Source organism: Penicillium digitatum, chromosome 3 (genome assembly GCF_016767815.1).
Source record: "Penicillium digitatum chromosome 3, complete sequence".
Taxonomy (NCBI): domain Eukaryota; kingdom Fungi; phylum Ascomycota; class Eurotiomycetes; order Eurotiales; family Aspergillaceae; genus Penicillium; species Penicillium digitatum.
Window position 1 is genome coordinate 1,320,946 of NC_089386.1, and position 12,407 is coordinate 1,333,352.

The following is a 12,407-nucleotide window of genomic DNA, read 5'->3' on the forward strand; positions in this document are numbered from 1 at the left end:
GCTCGTCTCAACCACTTCTGTTTGGATATGGGTCTTCTGTTCGGTTTTATTCTAGGTTTAGCTCTTGCTTGCACTCGGGTTCCTGTTTATCTGCTCTTTATAGAAGAATGTACGGCTTATAATGAAGTCATCTGGAATATGTGTTTAAATAGAACCACAACAGTCCCACAAATCCACAAATCCACAGTATACTATAGAGTCAATAACTTACAAAAACTTTTCCAACTGTATAGACAATCTAGACTCATCTTCCTACTTACCAAGTTTCATTATGCATCCATAGATGTCTATAAGATCCAATGAAGAACTCCCAGGGGTATAAGCGGGGGCAATGACACGCGGGGTTCCCCGGGGGTAGTCCATTCAAGTCGGATACCGCCCGGGCTCGGAATTGACCCAGAAAACTGACTGGAGCCAGTCGTTGAACTGGTAATTGGATTGGCTGGATCCATTTTTGATCTTGTGAATACGCGGATGACTCAGTTGAGATACGCGAGAACTAGTCAACTAGTTGGATCCAATCACATGTGTAATAGTAGTAGGTTCAAACCCCATTCGCAACTATATATTCAATCCAATTTTTAATCGTTAAATTCCAAAAAACCCTTTCCTGTCTATTCTTCAAAATGACGGATACTACAGCCCCAATTGAGCTTCCTGTCATTGACATCTCCAATCCCCGTGACCCCGCCGTGGGGAAGGCCATGCTGGATGCCGCCACAAAGTATGGCTTTCTTTATGTCAACAGCAAGGGAACCGATTTCACTGTGGAGGATGTGGACTGTGGATTCGGATTGGTAAGACTTGCACTGTAATCAGTTGACATCTATATGTACCGTACCTGATCATCCATATAGTCAAAGAAGTTTTTTTCGTCTCCCGCAGAGGAGAAAGAGACTTGCCGCATCCAGCCGAACGTTTGTAACGAGACTCAAGACAAACCGGCATATTCAAATCTAACGACACTATCTACAGAATCGTGGCTGGTCCGGAATGCATACGGAAACCCTCGACCCCGAGCATCAGCGGGTAGGTCATGGCTCTGACTCACTGGTTGCCTGGTATAGAGTACGAAGACTGACACTAGATGTGGCAAACTGATAGACCGGTGACTTCAAAGAGTATGTAACAACCATATATCCGAACCTTGCAATACTCCCAACCCTGAACTAAACACCCAATCAGAGCCATGAACTTCGGCGACTTCAAAGACGGCAAAGCCCAGCAGCCTCTGCCACCGTCACTAACCCCCCACGAAGCGGAGATCAACGGCTTTGCCGAACTCTGCAACAAAACTTGCACCCGAATTCTGACTCTGCTAGCTTTAGGACTAGAGGTACGTAACTCAACTAGATCTATACTTCCACCAGCCCCCACTTTCCACACAACTCTACAAATCAATGATGTATACCAACTACCCAAACCCAGATCCAAGAAGACTTCTTCACAACCCGTCATGACCCAAGCACAGGCCCGACAGGCAGCATCCTACGGTACCTGTATTACCCATCGATCTTCTCGCCAACAACAGCAGCCTACAAGCATGATAAGGACGTGCGAGCCGGCGCGCACTCCGACTACGGCAGCGTCACGCTTCTCTTCCAGCGGCCGGGCCAGCCAGGTCTAGAGATCCTGACTCCGGAAGGCAACTGGGCGCCCGTTCCCATCGTGCCCGGCACTGCAGCCGAGGCCGAGGGGTATCCGTTCCCGCCTATCTTGGTGAACATCGGCGATTTGCTGAGTTACTGGACGGATGGGCTGCTGAAGTCGACGGTGCACCGTGTTGTCTTCCCGCTTTCTGAGCAGCGCAGCCCGAATCCGCAGGATCGGTATACGCTGGTATATTTCTGTCATCCTATTGATGAGACGGAGTTGGTGCCTGTTCCTAGTGGGATTGTTGCTGCGCATCGTGAGCGGACTGGGGGTGTTCCTGCTGAAGGGAAGGTTGGGTTTGGGGGTGGCGCGGGCCATTTGGTGCCTGGGAAAAGGCCTTTGACGGCGCATGAACATCTTATGTCCAGGCTGGAGGCTACCTATGGGTTTACTAAGGAGAAGTGAGGGTGAGGCGAGATCGGAGAGCTTCAATGTTTGATCCGGTAAGCCTAGATCGACGACATGTAGCATACGGGTCATTGAGTAGATTTGAACAGAGTCGTTCGTGAGACTGGGAATAAATTGTAGAACGCCGGTGCCGTTGTGGGATAGTGCAAACGCAGATAAAAAAAAAGTCCTCCGGACATAAATCAAAATCATAGATAGAATGTGCACCTGAATGAAATGCTCCAGATGACCATAACACGGCCAAGGTGTCGGCAATGATGCTCATCTACTAACATAAGAAACTCGTGACAACGCAATTAGTTATGAGAAAAACCATAATGAAAAACCATAATGGTCCCAAAAAAAAAACAAAAAAAACAAAGGGCAAGAGGAATTCACCTCTGATGAGGAGGTTGGAATGAGATATACAGTCATGAGAAATGATCAATGTGGATATGAGCAATGAAAAAGGGATCGCAAATGACAGCCCTACGTCATTGAATCAAGATGAAGGCAAGCTGTGCGAGAGAGGGAATATGGAAAGGCTAGACGTGTAAGGTATCTTCGGGTCGAAATGGAAACACCATCAGGCTCTGATATACCATGCGAGAGAGGGGCCTTGTAATAGAATGAAAGGGAGACGCAAGACGGATATGACGCTATGCGAGTCGATATGCATTGAAATCAAAATGAAACTCCTCTGGGGTCATCGAGTCGTATCAAGGGGTCGTATGACACCAGTGCCGGTGGTATACCCACGCGGACTTCTGGCAATCTTTGCTGCAATATTTGGTGCGACGGCAACGCCGACACTTGGCAAACTGACGCTGGAACTCTTCCCACTTGCCACACTTGTAATAGGCGCATTGGCGAATGCCACCTCTGGCCTCATCCTTACGGCAGAGGTTTCTCATGACCACGCACGCCCAGTATTGCATGTCCTTAGTGTGATGTCGAACAGTAAACTTCTCCACCAGGGGGAAGATGTTGAAATCATCGGGAATCAGATACTCGTCTTCTTCCTCGCACACCTCAATTGGCGAAGACGGATCGGCGTCCTCATCCAAAAGATGAAGTTCGCGATCAATCTTCAATTTGGGGACAAGGTGAGAGGACTGGAAGTAGGTTCGAAGGTTGCAGTATTTGGAGACGTATGCCAGTAGCTGAAGGGACATCAGAACATCCTCATCCCGAGGCATGGTTGTCAAAACTCCTTGAGCTGCGGGACGGTCACGAAGGTACACAGCGTAGGGGCTAGGAGGGAGAGTAGGAGAATTAGGATTATTGGTGGCTTGGGTAGGGGAAAGACCGAGTCCACCATTGGCCTGTGTGTTGCCGTTATTAATGATGCTGCCGTCGACAGTCGAACGATGAGTGATGTTGAAAGTCTCCACCTCCGGACCGCCTTCCTCGGAGGGATCAGTGACGGTCAGATCATGGGTGTTGGAGACATCGTCAAGCATCGTTGTTTCCCGCTCGTCCACACGGTCAAGTTCCATCCGGTTCGGGAGTCCTACGATGGTTTCAGCGGGCTGTCCCATGGTGCTATCATCCCCCATGGTCGAATCTTCGCCGTTGGCATCATCCGATTCGCCGGACGCCGACTGCTGTTGGCGGATCAAAGGACGTTGGCGGGCGGCAATGGTCTGAGGAAGGCTGCGAGGTTGTGAGTGGAGGGGGCCACTTGGGGTGGTCGGAGAGTCGGGTTGGGAGACGATGCCAGTCTGCAGACTGGGAAGCATGCTAGGAAGACGCTCGGCATCCCGCACAGGACGTAATCCAAACCCATCCGTGGTGTCCATAGAGGGGACTGCCGTGGCAAGTGGTTGCATTGACCGCAGGCGATTGCTAGCACGTGAGAACCGCCCGTCGTTCAACCGGTGGTTGTTGGCTTCTTGGCCAAATGCACTGCGCTCTGGGGGGGAGGTCAAAGGGACACGAGGAGGAGATGTGATATCCATGGCATCGGACTCGGTAGGTTGGCTGTCTTGGTAGAAAGGTTGGGGGATTTCGATGCTCGACGGAGGGGCTTGTCGACGTGGTTGATGCGACGGGACCTGTGGGTGCGACTCGGTCTGGGTATCTGCATCCAAAGGGGTAAAACGAGTGGAGACATCGTGGCTGCTGCTGGGCTTTGACTGCCTAGAAGACGTCTGCTTCTCGGAATCGACATCACTGCGCGATCGCACCTTATTCACCACCTTGATGTAGTTGTTCAGAATGGTGGCAATGACAGGGACCATGTCGGCTTCCACTACTCTTGTCCTCACACCCTCAGAGCCCCGCACGCCAATGTTGACGACACATTGGAAGGCGAGGCTCCATTTCCACATTTCCAATAAATCCTTGCTGCGACCCTCTTTGAGGACGCATACCAGTCGCTCAATGCCGCCATCGACAGTGAGGATGTCTCGAATCCGGGCGGACGAAGTTGTGAGGTATGCAAGATGATTGAGGGAGTTGATGAGCGGTAAAGTTGATGTGCAATCAAGGGCACGACGGTCATAGAGGGTAGTGGTGATGTTGACCGAGGCTTTATTCACATTGGGAATACTGAAATTGACTTCCCGCATGATGAATGAATGACTGACAACTGGGATGTGATGAAAGAGCGAGAGATTGAAATGTAGTATCGATCGATGCAAGATGACATCCAGATATGGATCAAATGCAAAAAGATGAGGACCTTGACGGTGTTGTAGAATCCAAGCCAGATAGGATGATGCCCACTACGAAACAGGAACTCGCGCTGAGAGGAATCAATCCAAAGACATCAGGTGAATGAAGAGGGTATGGGTTTGAGAATATCGCAGAGGAGATAAAATGACCAAGACCAGAAGGGGGCGAAAGGGTAACCAAGACTCAGACTCAGACTCAGACTCAGACTCAGAGGGTGAGACTCAAGGTAACGGGAAGAAATGAAAGAGAGACCAAATGCAATATGCAATGAGACGATAGATGCGTCTGCGCAGTATTCGATGGATGATGATTGTCGATGGAGGGGAAGAGGAGAGAAGAAGGCTTTTGCGAAGGCAAAAGCGGAGAGCGTCAGGTGCCTCCTTAATATTACCAAATATGGGTTGTACCCGACAAGTATTTGGCGCCACCTTGGGGGTTTATACCCTTTTTCTCCCTTTTCCCACTCCCTTATTGATTTGGTGATTGCATCTGTATTAATACAAGGCAATAATTCGTTCTTTGAGTTCCTTTCATTTACCTCACTTTCTATATCTTGCAATCTCTTCATCTTCATCTGCCCTCGACCCTCTGTCACATTGTGGACCGACCTCGGAGTTGCCACTTGATAAAGATTAAAATCTTCACACACCATACTACATCCTTGTCATAGGATGGGTTGATTTCTGTCAGATCAAAAGATGTACAACATGTATTGAGAGACGATCGTTGCCAAACTCTCGATGTGATGCTGCCTGATGTGACAGACAGCACCACGAGCGGAGGCTGTAGATCTTGAGCAGTGACCATCGCAATCTACCAATGACCCTGATGAACTATTTGAATAGCTTCGGTCTTTTGTTCTGACTCGAAGCAGTTCAGTCCGGATTCCTTTCCCCAGAGACGGAGCAACCGTTAATACAGAATTTCTCACAAGTGTGATTCGACGCTCGAAGTGAGTTGTGTTACATCTAAATTTCATTGACACGAACAGCTTAGAATGAATGACTAAATGATCAAGTCTCGAGATCAAAGAATTGAATTCCTTCGTGTACGTTGAAATTGTTCTTTGCACGTCTCCGCAAAGTTTGATACGCAACCCACATTCCGTCACTAGCGATCCTAACACATATGATAGTCCAAATGGGATACGTGAAAAGGGCTCGAGAAACTGAACCTGAAAGTGTTTCCGTCTAGCCTGGATCTTCTGGCCCCTGATAGCTCTACCTAACTATGATGTGTAATATTGTGGAGTCAACTGTCCCATCACGTTTCTGATACTCCCTGGCGCCGTTTCATCAGCCCTGGACAGGGTAGTTTTCTTTTCGAGAATGTGTTTAAACTTAGCAACAAACAGTTTTCAGCAACTTGCCGAGGACAAATCGAATATCCCGGTTCATGTGATGACACTGGCCTCTATCACATATTGACAGGGTTGATTCCGTACACGCGCCTGCAACTGTGGCGCGCACAGACGGCGAACTAATATTAGAACACCTTCGAACTGCCGGAAATTGATATCCGCTTGTTTACACGCCTTTTTCTGGGGTTTCAAGTTTATTCGTTTCATCCTAGGAGCAGGGCTTCGAGAAATCCTGCACACATTAGCGACTACATCGGGCAGAGATGGAATACCACATTGTAGACCCTACCCAAGATCGTCAAGCTCAGCCCCCACTAACTAGTTCGGCCCTAGAGGTCCTCGAAATTTGGCACTGAGTCCCCTTGGCAAAATTTCATGATCTGAAATGTGTTCAACGGTTCATTAGTTCTCGGTCCACCATCGGTGGGGTCTTCAACAGGATGACTCAACTTGACAGGGTGCTCGTGTGCACCTATGGGAGTTATTTCAGTGCTGGCGAGGTCCACCTGGGCCTTCTACCTGCCGTATACCTTCATCTTCATTCCGACCGTCTTGCTTATAGTAAAGGCGCAGCTCGCTCCGTAGTTTATAGCCTCATTTCTATAAACAAGCCGAGCTTAATTGCCGAAGTATAGTGAGGTAGGAAAGGCATTCTTTCTACGGTGTAGCACGAGACGGCTATGCAAGAAGAATCCGGGAAGTTTCCAATCTCGACAAGTGGAAGTTGTTGGCATTCAACTTTCCCCGGGGATACAAACTGCACCGCTCAGAGTCTTTTGTCATTTTGTCGTTCAACAACCGTTAATCTGCAAATTTCTCAATTTTTATTTCATCGCCGACGATCACAACTAACTAACTTTGAGACATTGTTCGAATAGGCCACCGGCACAATTCTGTGCAAGGGGTAATGTTGTGAACCTGCGAGTAAAGCACGTACCTACAGTCTCGTGCTGACACAAACAACGTGCCCTTTGAAACTTATTTACATTCGTTATACATCAACTTCCGGTTACTGACCATTTACTCAGGAGTAGATTTAAGGCGATACACAATGCACTCCCTTTTGAAAAAGAAGAACTGGTCGTTGTCAGCAGAGCCTCGTGGTTGGCTCAAAATCATTTCTGTGAGCTCCGTCATTTGATTCTCGAACCGGAAGATTCAGTTCAGGGATTTTGGGGTATCGTGTGAGATGACGCAAATTATAGCTGGTTCTGCTTCAGGGATGGGCTTCAGCCCATCCCTGAAGCAGAGGGGGTGGAAATGGTGCCATGGATATTGGCGGTCTCTCATACCGGGATATTTTTTTCGCTTTCTTTGTCCATAGGTGCTTGCTTACAATGTTGTAAAATTTCGTAGAGCTTTTTTGTAGATTTCTCGCCGAGAACTTAAGATATAACTGCTGGGATTTTTACGGCATACAGCGATCCGGTTCAGACTTGAACGCTAGTAAAAGCCGTGATTTGTATTAGATTAGACTTCAATCATCTCGATCATTTCGGTATTGGTCGGTACCTTGCAGCCTCGAGATGAGACGAGTTCACCACCTCTGGAGTGTTTGGATCCTGACTGTAGGTACAGAGTAACCCATGCCAGGCCGACAGGTAATCATGGCTTTGAGACCAATGGAATTTTCCCAGAAGAAGAGGTTCGGAACCCCATTGCACGGGCTCAATTACCCATTCGTGCTTTTATGTACATTTTGATGTTGTAACTACGGAATAATCTCATTGCCAATCTCCGATGGGCATTGCATGACAGACGCCATGTTGAAGATCCCGAGTGGGACCTGTAGGATGTCTGGAGAGTGTGAAAACATTGAACAACATGGGACATATTCCCTTATCCCTGGATACAAGTTAAGATGACCAATGTCGAACGGATGCAGAGAAGAAAAAGAAATAAAAAGGTGCAATCGATTTCCTTGAACTGAATCTGCATCGCAAATCATGATCGAGACCAAGAGTTAAAAGCCAAAGATCTCCCCGGGCCAGAGCAAGAAAAAAAAGGGGCCCAGGCACCACAATTGTCCCATTGTGGAGACCATAAAAATTCCATCTTTCATTTCGATGAAATGTGCTTACCAATTTACTGGAAACGGCTGGACCCGCCGGAATGAGCACTGAAGCCGCTCTAGCGCAGGGCTAGTACTACTGTATATCCTTCGCTAGTTGACGCCATTATATCTCCATCTAACCAATAGTGACTGGAATCCCTTAGCCAATGGCCAATCCCTGAGGGAAGTACGGAGTATTGGTTGCAGACCAAGACAATGGGTTAGCCACAGGGCCGTGCACCTGAACGAACGCACCAGGCGTAAAGCTTGGACCTGTACTCCGGAGTCATTTTTATTGTTTAAGCATACATAAATTAGGGGTTTGGGATCGGAAGGAGATCAGGACCTCGGGTAATACATAGATAGATTAGTTTCAATGTAAGCATTTAGGCTCATGTATGGAGTAGAGTATTTATCTTCAAATAGAGGGTTTAACAGGAAAATAAACTAACATTAGACCTAGAATGGACATGCAGGATAGTCCAATCTCCGTTAGCTCCTTTGAAAAAGAAAAAAAAAAATCTAGTCTCGACTTCTATGTTAATGGAAAAAAAAGGGGGGGGGGGGGACGCCAGGGAGTTAAATTAGCTCGTGAAGAATGTCTGGCGTGCTGCACTTGATATGTCAGAGTCACCATACAGATTGTTCCCAAGAGCCGCCGGCAGTTAGATCTCAAAACTTCAATCAAGATTGTTTGCCACCGTTGATGAGTATGTACAACATAGATTTACAACTGCGTCTTCAGTCTTGGTATTAGTGATCCCTGAGCACCTAGCCGATCATCCGCCACAATCTTCCATCCTCTCCTGAGAACCAATAAAGGTTGAGGAGTTTTTTTGGTTTGGTTTTTTTTTTCCTTGACTTGGATACAGCTATATACATCAATACTACCTAGTCAAGTATGCTCATGTCCAATATTCGTCGGCTTTGGCTCGAACATCAACAAAACAACAGGACGGCATCAGGTACCAGGAGAAGACAATTTGCATGTATTGAGGTTGTATTGTTAGCTACCCAGAAGATACACGATGCCCACTCCACTTATGGGGATTTGGGGAAACAAAGCACTGTACTCCGTAAGAAGGATTGAAATCATCTGAAGATCCTGGACTCTACAGAGTACATGATGTATGGAGGACTCACATCTGCGACAATTTTCTTTCATTCAATACCAGGAAAAACCAAGAAAGTACTTCTGGCCTCGTATAAAATCATAGCCAGTCGAGGTACCCTTCTGATTTCAATGTTGGTTATTACCACTAGTAATACCACCTTTCTCTCCTCGTTCGGTCTTCACCCCCTGTTCCTCTCTCTTTCTCTCTCATCTGGTTCCTTTTGTTCCTTTTGTTCCTGTTGGCTCCCTTCCCCTCCCTTTTTCTTACTTATTCTTAACTTTTAGTTCATATTATGATCCAAGCCTAAGGCGCTTCAACTCGGTTCCGCCTTTCAATTCTCCCCTGCTTCTTCGCTCCACTCCCATTCAGCCCCCTCTCTACCCTTCCCCCCTCTACCAATCTTTTCAATCAAAATTGTTTTTCCCCGGGGTACCGTTTCGACAAAATGGCCGACCTGAGCGGCGAACAGATGCAGGCCAAGATCACTGCGGCCAGGCGCGAAGCTGAGGGTTTGAAGGACAAGATCAAGCGCAGAAAGGATGAGCTAGCCGATACCTCCCGTGCGACTCCCATCACCCGTTGTTGTGTCTTGAGGGTTCCCTTTTTTAAATTTTTTTTGGTTTCTCCCCAGCCCGTTATTAGCTGCATAGTCCGGGAAGACTGGAACCATAGTACTGACTTTTCTCTCCCGTCTAGTCCGTGAGGTCGCGCAGAACCAGACCGATGCCCTACCACGAATTGGAATGAAGCCCCGACGTACACTGAAAGGTCACCTCGCCAAGATTTATGCCATGCACTGGTCCACCGACCGGCGCCATCTCGTGTCGGCTTCGCAGGACGGAAAGCTCATCATTTGGGATGCCTACACCACAAACAAGGTCCATGCGATTCCCTTACGCTCATCTTGGGTGATGACTTGTGCCTACGCCCCGAGCGGAAACTACGTTGCTTGCGGTGGTCTCGACAACATTTGTTCGATTTACAACCTGTCATCACGCGAAGGCCCGACTCGTGTCGCGCGCGAGCTCTCTGGACACTCCGGGTATCTCTCTTGCTGTCGCTTTATCAACGACCGCCGCATCATTACCTCCTCCGGCGACATGACCTGTATGCTGTGGGATATCGAATCCGGAACCAAGGTCACCGAGTTCGCCGATCACCTGGGTGACGTGATGTCGATCAGCATCAACCCGACCAACCAGAACATCTTCGTTTCAGGTGCATGCGATGCTTTCGCCAAGCTGTGGGATATCCGTACTGGCAAGTCCGTCCAGACATTCGCCGGTCACGAGTCCGACATCAATGCCGTTCAGTTCTTCCCCGACGGCAACGCCTTCGGTACTGGTTCCGATGACACTTCCTGCCGTCTGTTCGATATCCGTGCCGATCGCGAGCTTAACACCTACCAGGTAATCATCTTTGACTCTAGACACTGATTCGATTGCCGAAAACTGACATTAGAATTTCTTCCTACAGAGCGATCAAGTTCTGTGCGGTATCACTTCCGTTGCGTTCTCAGTCTCTGGTCGGTTATTGTTCGCAGGTTACGATGATTTCGAGTGCAAGGTACGTCGAGCCTCCCCCCCAAGTGAAACTCAATCTAAATTTCTAAATTAAGGTCTGGGATGTTCTGCGTGGCGACAAGGTTGGTTCGTTGAGTGGCCACGAGAACCGCGTGAGCTGCCTCGGTGTCAGCAACGATGGCATCAGTCTGTGCACTGGATCTTGGGATTCCCTTGTAAGTTTTTCTGCAATTCGTGCAGATGCATCTACTCACTTCTCTTCTCTCATACAGCTCAAGGTCTGGGCCTGGTAAACCAACAAAAACAAAACGCAAGATACCCCGTGTCGACCATTCTGCAATGCTCTTCGAAATTTTTTAGGCTCGATGGTTCGAATCTCCGCCATTGTACGATAATAATCAATTACCTGGGAATCCCTTGGGCTCTCACGATAATACACTACCCGCGGCGCAGACATCGTCGTCGCATGCGATACGGAAGGTGATGGAGGTGGAGGTGAGCGTGGGATGCTGTCCCAGCGAACAAACGATAGCGATGACACAATACTTGTTTGGACATGACGAGAGCACGACTAGTTCCTGGGTTGTCGATGGATGTATAGTGACTGCAGTCAGCAGAAGGAAATGCTGGAACGAGTCGATCCATCCGACAATTCCACTGTCGCCCTCTTCTTTGGTCCCTTGATTTTCCCCTTGACTTCTCGATGACGCCTTTTTCCCTTCTTTTTCTATTTTTCTTGAATTTCTTAATCCCCCCTTCAGTTTACCATATCGTTCTGGGTTACCTCCGCATTGGTCTTGAAATCTCTCTGGTTGGCGGAATCATCAAGAGGGACCCTGGTTGCCGGATTCTGCCCAGGACCTCTTTCGCCGATTTATACCTCTGCGTTGCTTTTATTACTCTCTCTCTCTCTCTCTCTCTCTCTCTCTCTCTCTCCCTATTTCTCCTTTCTTCTCTCCTAGCTCCTCCCCTCTTATTGGTGTCTCGCAAGAACGAGTCTGTTGTACTTAACTGTATTTGCGTTGGAATCTCTTGCTTTGGGATTCTTTGGTGTTGGATTTTGATAATGGTTCGCACAGCTCCAATTTCCATTTGTGACCGTTTTTTTTTTTTCAAACTCGATTCTCCATCTTCGATCCGCGGTACCGACTGAAGGGGATAGTATCGGGCATCGTGTCCTTCTTGCCTGACTTGGTTCTCTGTAATGCGAGCGCGGCGAGCATGAGATAAAAAGCATGCACACAAGGTCTTGAACCTCGGCCCAATTGTAGGATAGAACCTGCTCTCCCCTCCCGGGCCATCTTGGGAGGAGTTGTCTCTGGGTGATCAATTGAGACGACAGAGCAGGATGACAGTAGGTTGTGGGTGTTCAGACCTTCGGCTTCACATATATCGGGCCACGAACAACACGGTCAGTAGTGGCTGGGAGTCTGCCATGCATGTTTGCATGCCAGGCTCAACTAGTCGCTCTGGCTTCATGTTCACCCCGGTCAATATTTATTGATGCCTAACACGTAGCTCACCGATCCTGGGATAACCTTGCTCCACCTGAGAATGTCTGACATGAAACAAGGGAAGGTTAACCGACGGGTAGGAGAATCGACCACTGATCCCGGAGAGGTGGGACTAACATTGAA

General features: G+C 48.3%; 3 protein-coding genes across 3 annotated transcripts; 2 read left to right on the top strand and 1 right to left on the bottom strand.

Moving 5' to 3' along the window:
• Positions 1 to 626: 626 nt before the first annotated feature.
• Positions 627 to 2,058, top strand: Pdw03_8023 (Oxoglutarate/iron-dependent dioxygenase; the record flags this gene model as incomplete). The annotated part of the gene is made up of 6 exons (XM_066101835.1): positions 627 to 797; positions 858 to 917; positions 976 to 1,029; positions 1,105 to 1,121; positions 1,186 to 1,336; positions 1,429 to 2,058. The coding sequence occupies 6 exons, from the start codon at positions 627 to 629 to the stop codon at positions 2,056 to 2,058; spliced, it is 1,083 nt and encodes a 360-aa protein (XP_065956918.1).
• A 701-nt stretch (positions 2,059 to 2,759) lies between these two features.
• Positions 2,760 to 4,613, bottom strand: Pdw03_8024 (Zinc finger, MYND-type; the record flags this gene model as incomplete). The annotated part of the gene is made up of 1 exon (XM_014677683.1): positions 2,760 to 4,613. One exon carries the CDS (start codon positions 4,611 to 4,613, stop codon positions 2,760 to 2,762), a length of 1,854 nt encoding a protein of 617 aa, XP_014533169.1.
• A 5,079-nt stretch (positions 4,614 to 9,692) lies between these two features.
• On the top strand, positions 9,693 to 11,063 carry Pdw03_8025 (G protein complex beta subunit SfaD; the record flags this gene model as incomplete). The annotated part of the gene is made up of 5 exons (XM_014677684.1): positions 9,693 to 9,807; positions 9,944 to 10,656; positions 10,724 to 10,813; positions 10,866 to 10,985; positions 11,043 to 11,063. The coding sequence occupies 5 exons, from the start codon at positions 9,693 to 9,695 to the stop codon at positions 11,061 to 11,063; spliced, it is 1,059 nt and encodes a 352-aa protein (XP_014533170.1).
• Between the last annotated feature and the right edge of the window lie 1,344 nt (positions 11,064 to 12,407).